Raw genomic sequence first — 16,965 nt, forward strand, 5'->3', positions numbered from 1 at the left:
GAACAACTGCTGTGGAGCACTTTTTACGTGTCTGGGGTGGAGGAAGGCACCGCAACAAAAAAGAAAAAGAACGACACTAATATATTTTACCGTACAATTTCTAAACCAACATCTTTCCACTGAAATATCTGAAACTTTTCTATTTGATCATTTTATTTTTAATAATGCCTTGTTTTCTGGTACTTTTCACTAAAGAAAATGTGAGTAATCTAACTGCATTTATTGCTTCCAGAAAACCAAATATATGAGATAATTCCGCGTTCTCTCATATTTCAAAGGGAATTAAGATTGCACTATGAACAGCTAAATCAGGCCTATATGTCCCCGGCCCACTGTGGCACAAAGGAACCCAACAACCTGAGGTGGGGCAAAGATCCGGGAATCACGGCTGGAGGCATCTTGTCACACTCGTGGTGCGCGTTGCGGGACTTGCTATAGAGAGGGAGGGAGGGTCTCTGGATGTTTGGAAGTGGATCATTTCAGCAGACACGCTTCTATATAAATCCACACAGCAGCGGCTACCGAGCGGCCCCTCTAATCCGCCCGCTCCAGGGCTGGAGACGCCAGGCAGATCAACCAATTAAAAGAGTTATGCCACGGCCGGAAGCGCGAGAAGGGCCTTCCTATACCGACACCGAGCGGCGGATACTCTCTATTAGAGCGGTTTGGGAAGCATCAGGATGCAATCTGACACGAGGCAGATTAAAAGGCAGGACGGAGCTTAGTGCATAGCGGTTTGAAATACACCTCCACTTTGGAACACTGGGAGATTTATTGGGTGGAGGAGGGGGGGGGGGGGGGGGTATAGTTGTCGATACAGCGCGGGATCCGCTGCTAAGTGTCATAAGCGCTTTCGGTGGGGTAGATTATGACCTCAACGCAGACATTAAGGGATTTGATCATAACTGTGTTATAAACAAGTCCAAACGGAGGCACATCAATGCTGTAAGGCTGATTGCAACATGAGCCGCTGAGGATCAAAGTGCTGCTAATTATGGGATGGAACGCTGCTTTCGCATCTGTAAATGAACAAAAAAAATACCTGAATGGCGCTAAGACCCTTCTGATGAAAGACAACAGTATATATCCCTGTTCAACAATGGTGAACAAGCGAAAAAAACCTTCACATAATTGCAAGCTGTAAAGTGAAGGGGGAATGTGTGAAGTCCATGTGAAGACTTGAAAGCATCCTAAATAGAAAGGTGAAATGCAGGAGCTGATCATGTGGCTCAGTTATATTTAACATCTTAATTGATTCAATAAAAGGGTGTGTGGCGCCACCTGTAGATTACTTCATAACCCGCTGCACAAGTGTATTAGTTACACGGGGGGCCATTTATAGGCGCAGATAAGGCCGTGTGTGCATGCATTTCAGCATACAATGGCTCACTTAGTTAACACAAAGCTGTGAATAGCATTCATGATCTGCAGCCAAGACACGGGCGTTTGTGTTGTGGTTAGAGGAAAGACAATGAAACAGTCAAATGAAAGGGGCTTTATAGTGATGAAAATGTCCCATTTTAAAACAGTTAAGTCTTACAGACTCAGCATAAAAAAAGTGAAATAAAGCCCATTTTCCAGATGGAGCAAGGCCAACAGATTTAACATTAAGAAAGGATGGTGCCCCCGCTGCCGTAAAAGTGGTGCTGGTGGAACCTTCAGCTGAAGATTCTGCAAAGTACCTGAAGAATTTCTGAGAGCACCATTTCAATATTTTTTTTTGCATAACATAAAAACTCGCCAATATTCAAAATCTTTTTTAAATACTTTTTTTTTTCTTCGTCTTCCAAAATGACTCCTACTCAAGTCTGCTTCTTTTTTTGTCTCCTTGCTCTCATCGACACAGCTCAAAATAATTGTGACATCTGAGTAAAAGCTCACATAAAAGAAGTGTACAAATTTAAAAATGCCTTAAAAATAAAAACAAAAATGTCTCGAAGGCATAAGTTATCAAATCTTCAAACTGGTCGCATCATGTACAAACAACCTGAGTACACATGTCATCGACATAACTTTTCTTTTTTAGGAAGCCTTCCACAAATGTGAAGAGCTGAAGTCTCAGTACCGTCGCCATCTATTATCTTGGTAGCCACGGTTGCTTCCCTTGTCGTCGTGATGTCTGTTGCCACCTCTGTTGTCATGGTGACGGTTGCTGCTCCTGTCGTTCTGATGGTGATAGCCGTCCCGGCCGTGGCCCTGTTGTTGTTGCTGATGACGGCCGGCAGCCGGTTCTTCTGCGTAGCGCTGATTCCGGCCGCCGCTGTTCGTCTGCGCCGAATGCCGATAATGGGCGTTATCGGGTTGCCTGGAGGACCCTCCGCTGGCGTTTCCAGCTGCGGGAAGCTGCCTCTGCTGAGACTTGGAGAATCCGTCATTCAGCTGCTCGACCTGCTGCATGTGGAGCCACGGCATGTTGTTCACCTACGGACAAAGGAAAAAGACCGGTAACACGACCGCCGTTTTCATGCGGTTAATTGAGGCCAAAGAGTTGTTTCTATTCCTGTCAAACTATACAGTGTGGACATTTCTTCATTTCTGCTAAAACAAGCAGAGAGCAGGTCTGAATATGTCACGTGTTAATAGAAGACCTACGAATTCTGTCGTGACTGTGCAGTGTCATACAAGTATAGAAATGTTACCATGACATGCTTCTGGAGGTTATCGGGAGAGGAAAAGGACCTCTGCATTTGGGTCGGAGGTGGGGAACTGAACTGGATCGGAGTCCTGTAAGAGTTAAGCAAACAACTGTCAAATATTTCATCACAAAAAGGAAAGAACAGTGTCGGGTGCACATTCCACATATTGACGACCAACCACTTAGGCAAATCCATGTCAACTTTGATTCTTTAAATTAAGATATTTTTAGTTGATGTGTTAACCTCATTTCACCTCTTTGGCATGTACGGATAGGTCGTGTCCTTTAACATTTTGTAGCATCGCCTTAGGGAGATTTCATGAAGCCACGCCCATACTTCAGTAGTTTCACTTTGTTTGGACTGTGCGTCATCCAATCGCACCATGCACATCCATCGTCAGGGCGGGGACACATCTTAGTAGCTCAAACACAGTACAATCCCTCTGTCGAGCGCGACGTAAACAAGATCTTGTGAAAGCAAACTCAAGACTTGGAGCCAACAGCAATCAGTCCAGCAACGTACATTAGCAACAAACAAAAACCACTGGGAATAGGCTCAGGATAATCATATTATTAGATGAACCCTGTTGTTGAAGTGTGGAAACATTATTGTTCACTGGTAAAAGAGAGCAGTGCCACAATCTGTGATGGAATGTCTGATGTGGAAGTCCATCAGCATTGACATGAAGCCAAGTCTGACACATCCAATCCCGAAGGGACTGGATTGACCTGAAAGTAATGTTCACTATTCAATAAGTGGATTATCTGCACCTTCGCCTGGTGCAGGTCTGTTTGCCAACAATCGTGACTCCTCGATGACTTTGATGCATCAATGCCACTTCATGTTGTTAAATCAACTGAACAAAGGCAGACACAACCATCTGCATTCCAGCGATGGGATGTTTATCTTGAGGAAATGTTCCTCCAAACTGTTTTTTGTTTTTCATTGTTCTCTTACTTTTGTTGAAATAAAGACAGTGAAGAGAGATGATTTTCTTTTATGTAGGAGTGTAGCTAATATGTTTGTTTTTTTAAGTGTGTTTGTGTTGAGTTCAGTCAAATGTTGTCAACAATATATTGAGTACAAATGTGCATGCTGTATTGTAATGAAACCTGAGCTGACTGGATTGAAACACCTCTACCACGGCGCAACGGCTGTGTGCCAGGTTAGAGACACCATTAGGTTAAGATCAAAGCTATGTTTTAGCTCGCTCCATTATGTTTTCAAGTAGGTAGTCGGTTACATATTTTGTTTAAACACCAACTAAAAAAAAATCTCCATTCTGAAGACGACAGATCAGTTATTTCAAACTACAAAATCTAATCTCAGTTTTCCAAGAAATACATTTAGAACTATTCTTTATCCGCTGTAGTTGAACACAAACAAAACATATATTGTATACATCACACCGGTCTGATACTGTCTAAGTTAACTCTCGGGGCAATACTTTTCCCAGCAAATGCCGCAACAGGCACTGCTGCATGAAATTGGGCATGAAACGTGGAAAGGATTGCACACAGAATAAATAGAGACCGGTCCAATCCCATTTCATGCCACATCTTTTGCCAGAGCAGAGGGCACTGCCAAGAGCATGAAAACCGTGCATGTCCAAGTAATATTCAATAAGGTAGAAGCATCTTAAGAAAATCTGGTACCAATTACAAACATGCAGCTCTGCCATTCCTCAAAATTATAAACTACTGACAAACCAGGCAACTAGAAGGCTCCATTCAGAGCCCAAAAAGTGGGCGTGCGTTTGCTATTATTGCCATTATAGTACCGTATTCTATCATATGTAGGAAAAGTATGGCACTGTGACCTGCCTCCAAGACTTGTCTTTAAAAAGCGTTTGTTTCACACTCTAGTTTAAAATAGAGAATAAAACTGAAATCCTTTCAGCTGCTGCAGCTGTTCGTTACATCCCCTCAGATAGCTTGAAACAGTCAATGCTGTGGTAATGCTGTTGCTACAACACCATGACTCTTTAGTCCAGTTTGTATTGAGTACCCTGTGCTGCACCAGGAAAACGAAAATTGGCAGCTCAAAGTTGAGATGAAATATACCAGGTGAAACTTTTCTCTGTGAACAATGTGATGGCAAAGCAACAAGTCCCTTGGTTGACTTAAAATCTGTGCTCGAGCCACATTTTAAGATGCAGCTGTGAACCCCCACGAGAGCTGTATCTGCTACGCTGAGGAAGCACACAAAAGCTCGATCCATGTTTGAGACTGAGAGGCAGAGAAGCGCCAGTGGCTGCTGTGATGCTACCGATAGTGAGGGAAACCAGATTTAGTGTCTGGCACCGCTGGACTTCTTACCTCTGGCCATGTGGATTCGGGATATTTGCAGGATTTGTGTTCTGTGAGTTCCCTGGACTGCTGCTGTGACTGCTACCTGTGATGAGGCAAACGGAACAAAATAGTTTATTAGTTAAGGACAAATTAATTCCAGTTTGAAAGTAACGACCACATATACTCTGCAAGTGCGGCAATTGTTTACTTGTATTATGTCACATTGTGTGATACATAGGAAACAATTTAAATTGTATGACAAACTGAGTAACGACCAAGTTTCTGCTGTTCACTCACCGATGATACAGTAGACTAAATCATCTTAGTACCAGCCACACGATCAGAATATTAACCACATCTGACAGGAAATAGATCATAACTGAACCTCTCTTTATATGCAAAGTGTGATAATTTAATGCCCGTGTCAAATAAACCGTAGGCCTGGATTTATACGCTGTTTGGCATTGATTCAGCGAGGAGTGACGCATCACGTTTTTATGACACCAATGTATAACGTTACTACCTGAGGCTACTTCTGAACACATGTCTGGCATTGTAAGTCTGTAACTCTTTCTGTCATATGTTCAGAGTAACGTTAATGCTTGTCTATGATCAGTTGTCAGAATAACTTACCCGATCTGAACTGCACATGAATGGTTCTCCCATACAGCGACGTTCCGTCGATTAGTTGCATGGCATATGGCACGGACACTTCGTGTTTGTAAACAGCAAAACCAAATGTTTTCTGTTTCCCATCGGCGTCTTTTGGAATTTTCGTTTTGATGAGAGGTCCTGCCTGCAAAAAAACAAAAACAAGTAACGCTAATGCGGTAACGTTACCCAGACAACAACTAGCTAACGCTAACTCCCGTGAGTGATTAGCTAGCTCTTGTACTTATCCACAACGTGCATACAACAAACACCAGCATTATCACACGTGTACAAAAGGTCTACAATTATTGTAATAGAGTGTACCACCTAATCATTTTAAATGTATGGCCCATGTTAACTCTGACAAGCTTCCGATGTGTTAGCATTGCGTTAGCATTTTGTGCAGTATGCTATCTTTTGCTAGCTAGCGCTACCTATGTCTAACGTTAGCGACAACAGCACCTGTACAAACAGCTCGAACAAAAGCTCCTCCGTCACTCTTGTATCCAAATTCCTTATGAAGAGCGTCCGGTCCGTTTCCTGCTCTATTCCCATTGTGTTGGAGCAGATACTAACACTCTCAAGCGATATAAAATGCTAACGTCGCAAGCGCTCTGCCAAATATAGCCGTTAGGCCTAGTATCGTAAAGTGAAATGCCGTTACACTTGAGCTTCCGTCGTAGTGATCAGCGGTACCTTTACGACACTTACGGTAGGTTCATCTAAGACGGAAATGTTTTTCCTTTGCTTTTAGGATTAGTCATTTGGTTAAACTCCAACTGCAAGGACGAATGCAAACATGTTTTCATTATAAATGTGTTATAATCCATGGCATATTTAATATTTGCGGTCTAAGGGTTTTTTGGGAGCTCCTGCAGTGTAGGCACAAACCTAAGTAAAAAAACAACCACAGAGCACTGACTGAATATGAAAACAACACAGAACAGGAGAGCTGTAGAAACATACTGTGCGTTCCAATACCCATACTACCATATTATTTATGAATTGTTCAGTACGTCCCATCACATAATAGCATGCATTTCGAATTGCATACTTTTTAAAAGTTGAACTTGTAGTACATACTGCAGCTGCCCTTACAAAAAGATAAACTCAAAAGATAAATCATTTATCAAAATAGTTGTAGATTCATTTTCTGCCGATTGACTAATCTATAAATTAACTAGCATCTAATGTTTGTTAGATGTGTGTGTGTGTGTGTGTGTGTGTGTGTGTGTGTGTGTGTGTGTGTGTGTGTGTGTGTGTGTGTGTGTGTGTGTGTGTGTGTGTGTGTGTGTACAAATATGTGCAACCTGAATCTGAATCTGAAGCATTTTTTTTAAAGGCCAAACTGTTTAAATCACAAATCTACAGTTACAGGACATGCCAAACGACACCCAATCCTCATTAAGGAACAGTGATTTTCTGATCAAGATAGGCTGCTATCCGGGACACAAAAGGCTTTTTTTCCACAGCAGACATTGTGACTTGTCATAGCAGGAAAAGCACACGTATTACAATAGCATTAGCAATGACTCCACTCTATTCATGTGTCTCAATAAGCCATGTGTGACTGTGAGTCAGCACAAACAATACCAAGACCCCGAAACAGCTGAATGAAATGTAATTGTTTATTTTGTTGTTCTCCTACTGTGGCATGTCAGAAGGCCTTCTGTGAGAACGACAGCAATACTTACTTACAGTATTGTTGCCCTACAAAGACAAGTCAAACAAGCCACACAGAAGGTTATGCATGTTGCCATATCCTTTTTGCACCTGTTTTGACTGTATGTCTTTCATTCATTTTCATCACTTTTTTATGCAAAGTCCATGCTGTACACTTACATCTGTGTTCTTTGGTAAGTCTAGATGCAACTTTAACTTTGCTAATATAAAGTCATTCTTCTCTTCTAGCATATTCATTTTTTTACCCCTGCGGCTCACTGATTGGGTCAGTGACTCAAGCGCTTGGAACCAAGTGCCTCTGGTGGCTGCGACATCGTTGAGTGTGGAGGTCAAGCGAGCGGCGTGAGAGGCTTGACTTCCACCCTAATCAGATGGGCCACGGCATCTGTACTCCATATTAATTAGATCAATTTAAACGAATGATTTTCTCCTTCATGCATGGGAAATGTCCTCATATATTCTGGTCTCAGTAAGAGAAATCGGTACATCAGAGACTGAATCTGACTCTTTTACTTTTCATGCTGTTTAATTCATGACAGAACAAAGTTGACTGCATGCTGTACTTCATTATAGAAGACACCTTGCAAATCTCTATGACATATTTATTCCAGGCAAGGTGCATTTTCCGTCACTTATATTTCTCACCTGGCAGTAAACACTGCAAATTAACACCAAAATCTTGGCTGTCAGCAAGTCTTGTGGGACCTTTGCTGCCGTGCGTAGTTGTTAACACTTGATGTATTGGATGTATTGGCGCTTTCCAAAAAAAAAAAGTCTTATGATTTGAAATACTGCAAGGTTGCAATGGAAGCAGTAAAAAAGCCTAAACCATAAAACCACACCTGTGCAGGATACTGTTTGATGACTAAAGCCCTTGAATCTATTTTGGGTCCCCCTACATTGCCATTACCCCATACATCTCCCTGATGTATTCCCTCCTCCCTTTTTTATAACCATTGGACGGAATTCAGGAGAGCACTATGAAAGTGCAGTGTGGAAATGGGGGAGAGGGGTAAGTGAATTGGAAGACAAAACAGGCAGACCTGCTGTATTTGTAAAACCCTCATTACTGCCCACAGAAACGGACTGAAAACAACGCCATGAAGCCTATTTTTTGCTTTTGATTTCTAAAGAGAGCTGAATTCAAACATCAGTTGGAACCCTGAACATGAACCATTCCATTCATTACTCTAAGTACTGTAATGCTTAGTATACTAGTAACTTATCTGTGCTGAAGAGGCTGAAAAGGGGCAGTAGATGGCAGCATTGATCCACTGATACTGGTTCTGCCAATGTTGCATTAGCGGTGCTTCATCTCTGTGGGGATGTCAGATGGTTGCTATGCACTGTGGAAGAAAAAAATGCAGAATTTAAAGATCTTGCTTGTCGTTTTTCTTCATGCAGAGAGGAGAATTGGATTTGATCGTCATAGGAATATCATCCTTTCATGTTTCTCTTTTAGCCTGTAGGCTACGTTCAGGTTTCTTATAACATTAAAGGGTTCTAAATGGCTTGTTATGGAGGTGGTTTTGTTGTCCATGGAACTATTTCTAGAGTATTTATATTTTTCAATCCAAAGCAGGAGTTGCTGAGTTAAAGTCAGTGGCCCATGTAGTACATGTATTGGAACTCATCAATATGGCAATATTTGGTCACTACGAGGCCTCTGCTGCTGTTCATGTGAGTATCATCACATTTAATATCTTGTTTTCCAGTTTGCATACAATCTGACATAGACCTACTATACGGTTGACTGAAAGATCTCAGGTTGAATTCTAATAGATAAGTGGTTTGCATCAAATGTCACCAAAATAGCTATACGCGTTATTTTACAAAGCGCATTCAGGTGCTCAAGTTGAATGTACTGTAGAAACTCACAGAATTGCCTGACCTCGTGAGCCAAGACATTGACAAGCAGAGCACTGTTCCGCCTTTTAATATGTCTGGAAACAAGTAGTGCTCAAGCAGAAAAAAACATTGTGCTAATTTATAGCAATTACAGAAATATGAAACAGCGGGATGCTCTTCAGCTCGAAAACACATCACCTCCTACACTCAGCGCCATTAACATGAGTGCAACGGCTCCTTTTTTTATAACTCGGTTTTTTGGATGCCTGCACACAAGACTTGGCCACATTGTTTTAATTAATAGGGGAAGAAAAAAAGCATGATACAATTGGAGCAATGCTCAAGGGCAAGATGGTAGCAAGCCAGCGTTCATCCAGGGCAGAAGTAACAGGGCCGGACCCCAGAAATAGGCCACCACCAGCTACCCCTGCTCTGGTCAGATCAGGGTGAAATCTCAGTGCTACTGTAATGAGGCTATACATACACACACTGTATGCTCACTTCCAATTATGACCTCTGGCCTGGAGGGTTTGGTGGGACTGTGAAGTGACTGACTGGTGGCTAGACACATCCTTCTCCTTCACCAACGTCCACCCTTGCTTTCGGCTCGTAACGGAACACGACGCGCCCTTCCGCTGCCCTTCCCTCTCGTTCATTAATATTTCTAATTCATGTGGAATGAAGTGATTCAGGATCATTAAACGCACATGAGTATTTGTCGGATGGAAGTTTAATCAAGCCACACCTCTTTAATTCAATAGAGCAGGAGAACCTCTTTTGTGGTGGATGTCATTCATTATTTCGTACTGCGGACTATACATATAGGCTAGGCTCGCTTTTAGATTGTTGAGTAACTGGTATACACATACTGCATACATTATGTCTCTCCAACAATAGTATTGTAATATATGCTGAGTCCATATACGATATGCATGTGATCTGTTATGTCTGGAATCCGGTATGTAACATGTGTGAGATTCTTAGATTGCAGCACAGGTGTGAGTATAATGCGGTAGGAGAACAGTGCACACATCCAGCCACACCACAGAGGAAAGCCTTACTCATCCTCTCCCCAGCAGAACAATACTCATTTCCAATCAATCAATTTCTGCAGGTTTGCTTCAAATATTAAGTGTAGGACTTTGTGGAAATGCTCTGTCCTCACTTTGTAAGACACATCTGATGAAGTGACTCTCTCTCTCTCTCTCTGACATGCACACAGACAAGAGCTCGTCACTGGCAGCACGCCACCCAGATTCAACACCCTCTTAAAACAAATGGGTGCAAACATCTTCTGAGGGGCGTCCGAGGCGCTTTGTTTCTTTGCTGTTCTCTCTCCCGTTTCAACATGCTTGTTATCTCAATATTGCCGCTGCATGTTGCCGCCGACTTGACATGCTGTGACTTCATTTTCATATCTGCGACTCCCCTCGAGCGTTTTGTCTCCCTCCCTTAAACACACACACACACATTAAGGGAGAGATCCATCCTGTTGCTACAGTGCTGCACTGCTGAGTAGCAGTATCAGAAAGAGAGAGAGCGAGAGGGAGAGAGGGATGTCTGGCATCAGCCCCACACCACAAAAACGGACTGCGGCAGGGCATCCAAAACCTTCTTTTACTTTTCCATCACTGAACTCAAACAGTACTGTCTTATTCCCCAGTTCTAGAGGGTGTCCAATGACTAATATTAACTTATATGATCTGTTGAAACAATAAGAATAAGGTACACATCTTTCTATATACACTATCCCCTCTACATTTCAGATGGCCAGGCTCACCCCCGATTCCAAAAGTAAGCTTTTGCATTTTCCCCACTTCACTATAATCAACAGTGGAGTGTCCCATATTCCTGCTGCTGAGCAGAGCATGCCCTCAGAGACAGTCCATATTGCAGCCTATAACCTATAACTTTGAGCTCAACCCCCGAAGAAGAAAGTTTTGCCTTTGAAGATTCTCATCGCTATGGTAATCAGCTGATCAGAGGCTGTTATGCCAACTCCTTGTGATGCACTTGAGTCCAGGCTAGCACTGTGGCTTCCATCAATTATGTAATCGCACAGCGGAAATGACGCTCATTTGATAAAGAACCCTAAAGTCAGTCAGACCAACATCTGTAACGTCAGTATGTTGAAGAAGGAACTGGAATGGGTTTATGTTTTTAGTTTTATAGTCGATAAAGTAATTCCTCCACTTAGACAAGATAACGCAGCTGTTCTCAAATCAGAGTTTCTCTCCATCAAATGGTACTTGAGAAGCTGAAATTTCATAATTCCACTGAAGTGGTGTGTTATCATCCTTTTATGTTTTGTTGGGGTTTTAAAAAATCAAAATCAAACTTTGTACGTCACACAGTTCAAATGTCATTCAATTACCATCGGCTTGGGCTAAAATCCAAAACCACTAGAAATATATGATGCGAATGAAATAACGCATACAGCCTTGTCATTTATTTGGCCGGCCGCGAGGGTGTTTATGGAGAGCATACCAAGGTTAAAATCTTGAGCTCATGGTGTAAATTCATTTCTTGCAGTATAGCTTTCAGGGATACTTGAATCAAATGTCGGTCTTATATTGGCATAAAACTGCAGAGCTAACCTTCAAAGTCGCAGTAAGCTCCCTGGATACCTCAGCGTTGTTGTTGCTTCTTCCTCAGCCCCAGCCCCTTATCTTCACTGTCAGGGTAAAGCACATTACTTCAAACCCATGCAGGAGCTGCATACTCTATGCTCAACTGCGTTCCTTACAAAATAATAGAAAGGAAAGTTCAGGAGGAGCTTGACAGATCCGGCAAGATGGGACGATGGCAGATCCATTGAAGGCTGTTCGAGGGGTTTGGATCTGTCATTGTCACAACTAATATCGTGTGGTCCGTCTAGCCTTGGCTTGTGGGTTTCTCTGTGCAAACGTTCGGCATTCGCCTTGACATTCAACTAATTCATTTATGATGTCGGAGGGTTGTCGGCGAGCCATGAAACTACCGCAAAATCAGTTCAGAGACAGATGTTGTGTAGAATGTTCATACATCTCCATTCCACTGTCAAAGATACCGTGGTACGATTATTACGTCCACGTGGTGGACAGGTGGAGTAACTGATCAGTCCCAAAAGGGAACTTGGATTCTCTTGTATAGGTTATCACTTTGTTTCAGTAACTCTGTGAGAAGTATAATGTTTGTATATTTAGATCTTTACTTTTTCTGCACTGGCCATTTTTAGAATCCATTCCGATGTCATGGATGACATGGACCTCCATGCAACCCTCTAGGCACACATTAGACCTGCAGGTGGAATCAAATGTCAAAGAGGAAAAGAGAGATTGTGATCATTTCTGCTCATTCATCTTTTAAAACATAATCTCTGGACTTCTCAATTTCAGGATTGGACCAGTAAATCCATTGCTGCTTCATAATTCTGTGTCAGTGCCTGATTGTAATTTATTGTCGTAGTTTGTAGAATTAAAACTTAAGAAATGCCTTCGATAGAAAATACTTCAGTCAGTTGCTAGGACACGCCTGTAGCGCTGTCCTATCAAAGCCCATCAGCTTTAAACAGGAAGTCATTGTGGAACAGACAGTTTTAGGGGGCCAAGCATTATGTTGAACTTAAGTGCCAATCCTTTGTGAATGTACTCATGCCTTTGTTTTATATTTGCATACAAGAAGAAATAAGTGTTTCAGAATAAGAAGTATCCATGTAGACTAAAATGAATGGGAAACGATGCTTTAACCAGTGCTATTCAAGTCATTTAGTCTGATGTAACAGCATTACGTTTTCTAATTTAAATTTTAATGACATCATTATTAGACTGCATTTTGTTCAGTTGTCACTTTTTTAAATGAATAGGTCTTATAGTATGTTAGCCATGCATCAGTTACATCTGGCAGTAGTGGCTAATATGTAAATATTTAAAATGTAAGAACTAGTTTTTGTGGTGCAACCCAATGTTTAGTTACTCATGCAAAAATCTCCACTCTGTGAACACTTATATTAAAACTCCGCTAAGTTTGAACTAATGGAGAGCTGTTTTTATAGAATAAAATAAATGGAAGGTTACAGAACCTAAATTGCCAAAGTGGTAGTTGAAAGTAATTAAGACCATTACAGGAAACTTTTATTTCAAGAAAAAAAGAAACATACTTATTGTAAACATATTTCCAAACATGTGTTTCTGTTCACATTTACATGAGACAGTATATGAGCAGGGATGTTACACACACGGGGACAGAGATGGGACATTCCTGTGACATGTCCTTCTGCTTTCCATTTTCCCAGAACCCCACTGATGCATGCAACAATGCGTCAGTTGGCTGCCCCACTAGATTAAAGGAAAGAACCAGGGATCTTCCAAAAATAGCTCTTGTATCAACACTGCCACCAGCTGCTTCACGCTCCACCCGGGGACATCATATTCCATCAATCTTTCAACCATTTATTGATGGGATGTCCACATAAATTTGTCTGACGGGCGTTGGAGCACTATGAAATATTAATTTTATATTTTCTCTCCGGTGTTCTTAGATGAGGGGGCAAGTCCTGTTCCGCTTGCAACAGAACACAGCAGCGGTTCATGCATTAACTAGCAGATATGTTGATGGAATACTGGACAGTAGGACATATATTGATGGCACTGGCTCATATCCCATTCATGCACAGGGCCAATTGAGGACAAATTACAAGAAAGCCACATTTTAATATGGGCAACGCGATCATCGGGTTATAAGAGAGACTGAATTATATGTAATTTAATCTCCACGTTAAAACATGTGTTAATATTGCTGAAAGGTTCTTGAGTAAGACACTGAATCTCATGGGAAGGTGTATAAATAGCACAACATTTCCGGACCTTTCTGCGTGTCATTAGTACGCATTTTAGGCTAAGTTATATGCCACTTTGTCATTTATTCACCACAGGGTTAATGTCGTGAAACGGCTTTTGATTATCACGTAATGCTGCGTTGTCACCGTGAAACGGCCGCAGGTTTGGTTTAGACAACAAAACCACTCAGTTAGGTTTAGGAAAAATATCATGATCAGGATTTAAATATCTATGTGCACTGTAAATAAGTATGCGAACGGTGTAACATAGGTAAGGAAAACACGTCACCAACGTAACCTCCAAAAAAAACCCCAGTTTCCTGGTTACAAGTCCTGTGTGTTTGTTTGACCAATCAATCCTGCTGCCACCATAAGCAGTCTCTCAAAAGTAAGAAAAGCCCTATAATATTGCCTTCAAAATGACTTGTCAATTGTCGTGTCATTCATTCGGCCATTTGGTGAGAGCTGGAATCCCGACCAGCTAATTCATGCTGCTGCATCCGCCAAACGTCGCTGAGGTCTCGTCTGTCCATTTCCCTACATGTAAGCGATTCTACGCGCCTTTTTTCACACCGCAGGGACGTTGAGCATCAGTTCAGTTTGTTTCTGAAGGCTCTGATCTCACTGCATATACAGTTCATTGTCAGACTCGTGTCTGACTTGATTTGAACCGTTTGTTACATTTTTATTTTGGCGTTTATAGTGACAACTATAAATATATGTTCTCTTCAAAGTGCCAGCGATGTAACTGCACTGGGATGAGGCGCCAAGGTTACTCCGTGGTTTGATGCTTCCTATTTAAAATCAGTCGCAAAGTAAATAAATTACGCACATCAATCCGTGCAGCAAGTACAAGCAAAATGCTGTTGAGTGTAATTATAGCTGCGGCAATAGATGGAAGCCGGAGGGGTGATGGCGGCATTCCATAAATCACATCTGTACATTGTAAAAGCCTTGCATGTGGCTCCAGCAACACATGCTTTCACTTTATGACACTGCATTCCAGTTTTGCAACCAGGATATTGCGATCGCATCACTGTGAAGGAGAATATGTAAAAAGTAGATTTATTGTTTTCTTTATTGTGTTTTATAAAGAGTCCGGACAAAGTCATAAACTGCAGCATAAACCTATTGCAACAGACTGTCAGGCTGTGGAGCAGAGAAATATCAATGACTTGAACGGACTGCATTTCAAATTCAGAAGAGATATAGTGAGTGGAGTGAGCATATCTTTAATGATAGAGGGCTAATCCCAAACCAATTCTTTATTCATCTGTGGGGTCAGGAAAATGTCAGGCGCGTTCGCAGCACCAGCGCAGTTCAAGAATGACTGACAAGCGCAGAATAAGCAGTCCTCACAATGATATATGACTTCATTAATGGATGACACGTGAGAGGGGAAAAGCTTGGGACCATCACCACTCTGGGAGCAACGCTTCCCCCTCCCAACCTCTGCTACCAATGTTTTAATTCCATTATGATGCAGGGCTGAGATAAGATGTTTGGTGGGCGAGACCCCCAACACATTAGATGTAAGACACAATCACCTAGCAAGTAACATTTCGGTGAGATATAGGAACTTGGTTGTAGTCAATGCATCCTAAACATCTTATAAAGTGAAAAAATACGACTTTTAAGAATTATAGGCTTATTATGACACACATCCCCTTCTCATAGAAAAATATAGTTTTAAGTTTTCCCAGACAATTTCAAGATCTCTGTTTATCTTGAAAGGCCTTAATATTACATCCTATTTCAAGAAATGATATCAGGCACATTTTGATTTCTTCTATTGGCAACTGTATTGTATCCTTTGTTTTTTACTATCATTTTGAAGTGGCAGTGTTTGAATTGAAATAACCAACATAAAAAATCATTAAAACAGAACATTCTAGTCAGTAAAGTATAGCAACCTGTTGCCTTCTGTGTTTCTTCTCCAATTGGTTTGCATTTACTTGTGAGATAAACAGTCATTTCCTAATTATGAATATTCTTTGTTATTATTCACCTTTGGTAAATGAAAGCAAACGTCTTTTACTTTTCCAACTCGCACATCGCTGCACTGGGGGAGGTCCTCTTATTATCGCATTTTGATCATTTCCATCTGGCTAATGAGTGCTGATTTTCTCTGTGCCCAGAGGGCACACTTGTATGTATTGTTGTATTCCATCACTTGGTTAAATGTTAATTGAGCTTTTCATATAATTTGTGCTGAGTTAATGTCTCACTCAAAGGCCTTCTCCGAAATTAGCTTTAAGGGTCTCTGCAGGTGTTGCAATTCCACTCACAGTGCAAGGTTCTGTGCATAATTGTTTGTTGGTAAACCATGTTTCTTCGCTTAATGAGCCGTCTGTTGGGATTGGAACAGGAAACGGAATTGAGCTGCAGACTCTCCTGCAAGTGCTGCCATTTAAGTTGTCCAAGCTTATGATCATTTTCATCCCCCGAATCATTGCAATACGGGACCTCTGAGACATCTGTGGTATTAACAACTGCATTCTGCTGCCTATGCATCCATTCCCCCCCTTAGATCTTTGCTGTTTAACATAATCAATGGTTCGCAATTTCAGAACCGCTCTGTCTCATGGTGCTGTAATTATTTCAAAGCCTTTTGCCTCCTGCCATATGAGCATATGCTAATCGTACAAGGGTGAGTGACAAGTATGTGCCTCATAGCTAATAGAGTGTGCTCATTTTGATGTTGTATATTGACAAAGAGGTTCTGGAAAAGTATCGATGCTCTCTGAACCTCATTGCATGAGCTTCAGGGTGTGACATCCGCAAATGGATTTCAAGATGCTGTTGCATGCGTAGAAAGATTTCCATTTCATTCTTACATGCGCGTATGGATAACTGAAATAGCTACTAATGCTCACTGTGTGTGGGATGCGCACATTTGCAACGACTTGTGTTCGGATGTTTGGCAGTTTCATGACAACGGGAGCCCCAAATGGACGACATGTTTCATTGTAATGAGAATTCTTTTGCTTTCGGGCCGACAATAAATTAGTCAAAAGAGTCACGCACCGAAGTAAACATG

General features: G+C 41.6%; 2 protein-coding genes across 2 annotated transcripts in view; one reads left to right on the plus strand and one right to left on the minus strand.

The window, feature by feature from the left end:
- Positions 1–16,965, plus strand: part of clmpb (CXADR like membrane protein b) — a 185,055-nt gene that overhangs the window by 67,783 nt on the left and 100,307 nt on the right. The window lies entirely within an intron of this gene.
- Positions 1,496–6,217, minus strand: rbm7 (RNA binding motif protein 7). The gene is made up of 5 exons (XM_079271471.1): positions 6,041–6,217; positions 5,561–5,723; positions 4,955–5,030; positions 2,640–2,724; positions 1,496–2,421 (listed from the first exon to the last, which is right to left on the minus strand). The coding sequence occupies exons 1-5, from the start codon at positions 6,131–6,133 to the stop codon at positions 2,059–2,061; spliced, it is 780 nt and encodes a 259-aa protein (XP_079127597.1). The 5' UTR covers positions 6,134–6,217; the 3' UTR covers positions 1,496–2,058.

Source organism: Melanostigma gelatinosum, assembly GCF_949748355.1.
Source record: "Melanostigma gelatinosum genome assembly, chromosome: 7".
In the NCBI taxonomy this organism is placed as follows: Eukaryota; Metazoa; Chordata; class Actinopteri; order Perciformes; family Zoarcidae; genus Melanostigma; species Melanostigma gelatinosum.

Excerpts from the sequence above, each read along its gene's own strand:
- rbm7 (XM_079271471.1), bottom strand. The coding sequence starts at position 6,133 with ATGGGAATAGAGCAGGAAACGGACCGGACGCTCTTCATAAGGAATTTG. Across the intron at positions 5,724-6,040 it reads TGTTCGAGCTGTTTGTACAG|GCAGGACCTCTCATCAAAAC; the intron begins GTGCTGTTGTCG and ends GTTTTTTTGCAG. Across the intron at positions 5,031-5,560 it reads TCATGTGCAGTTCAGATCGG|GTAGCAGTCACAGCAGCAGT; the intron begins GTAAGTTATTCT and ends GCCTCATCACAG.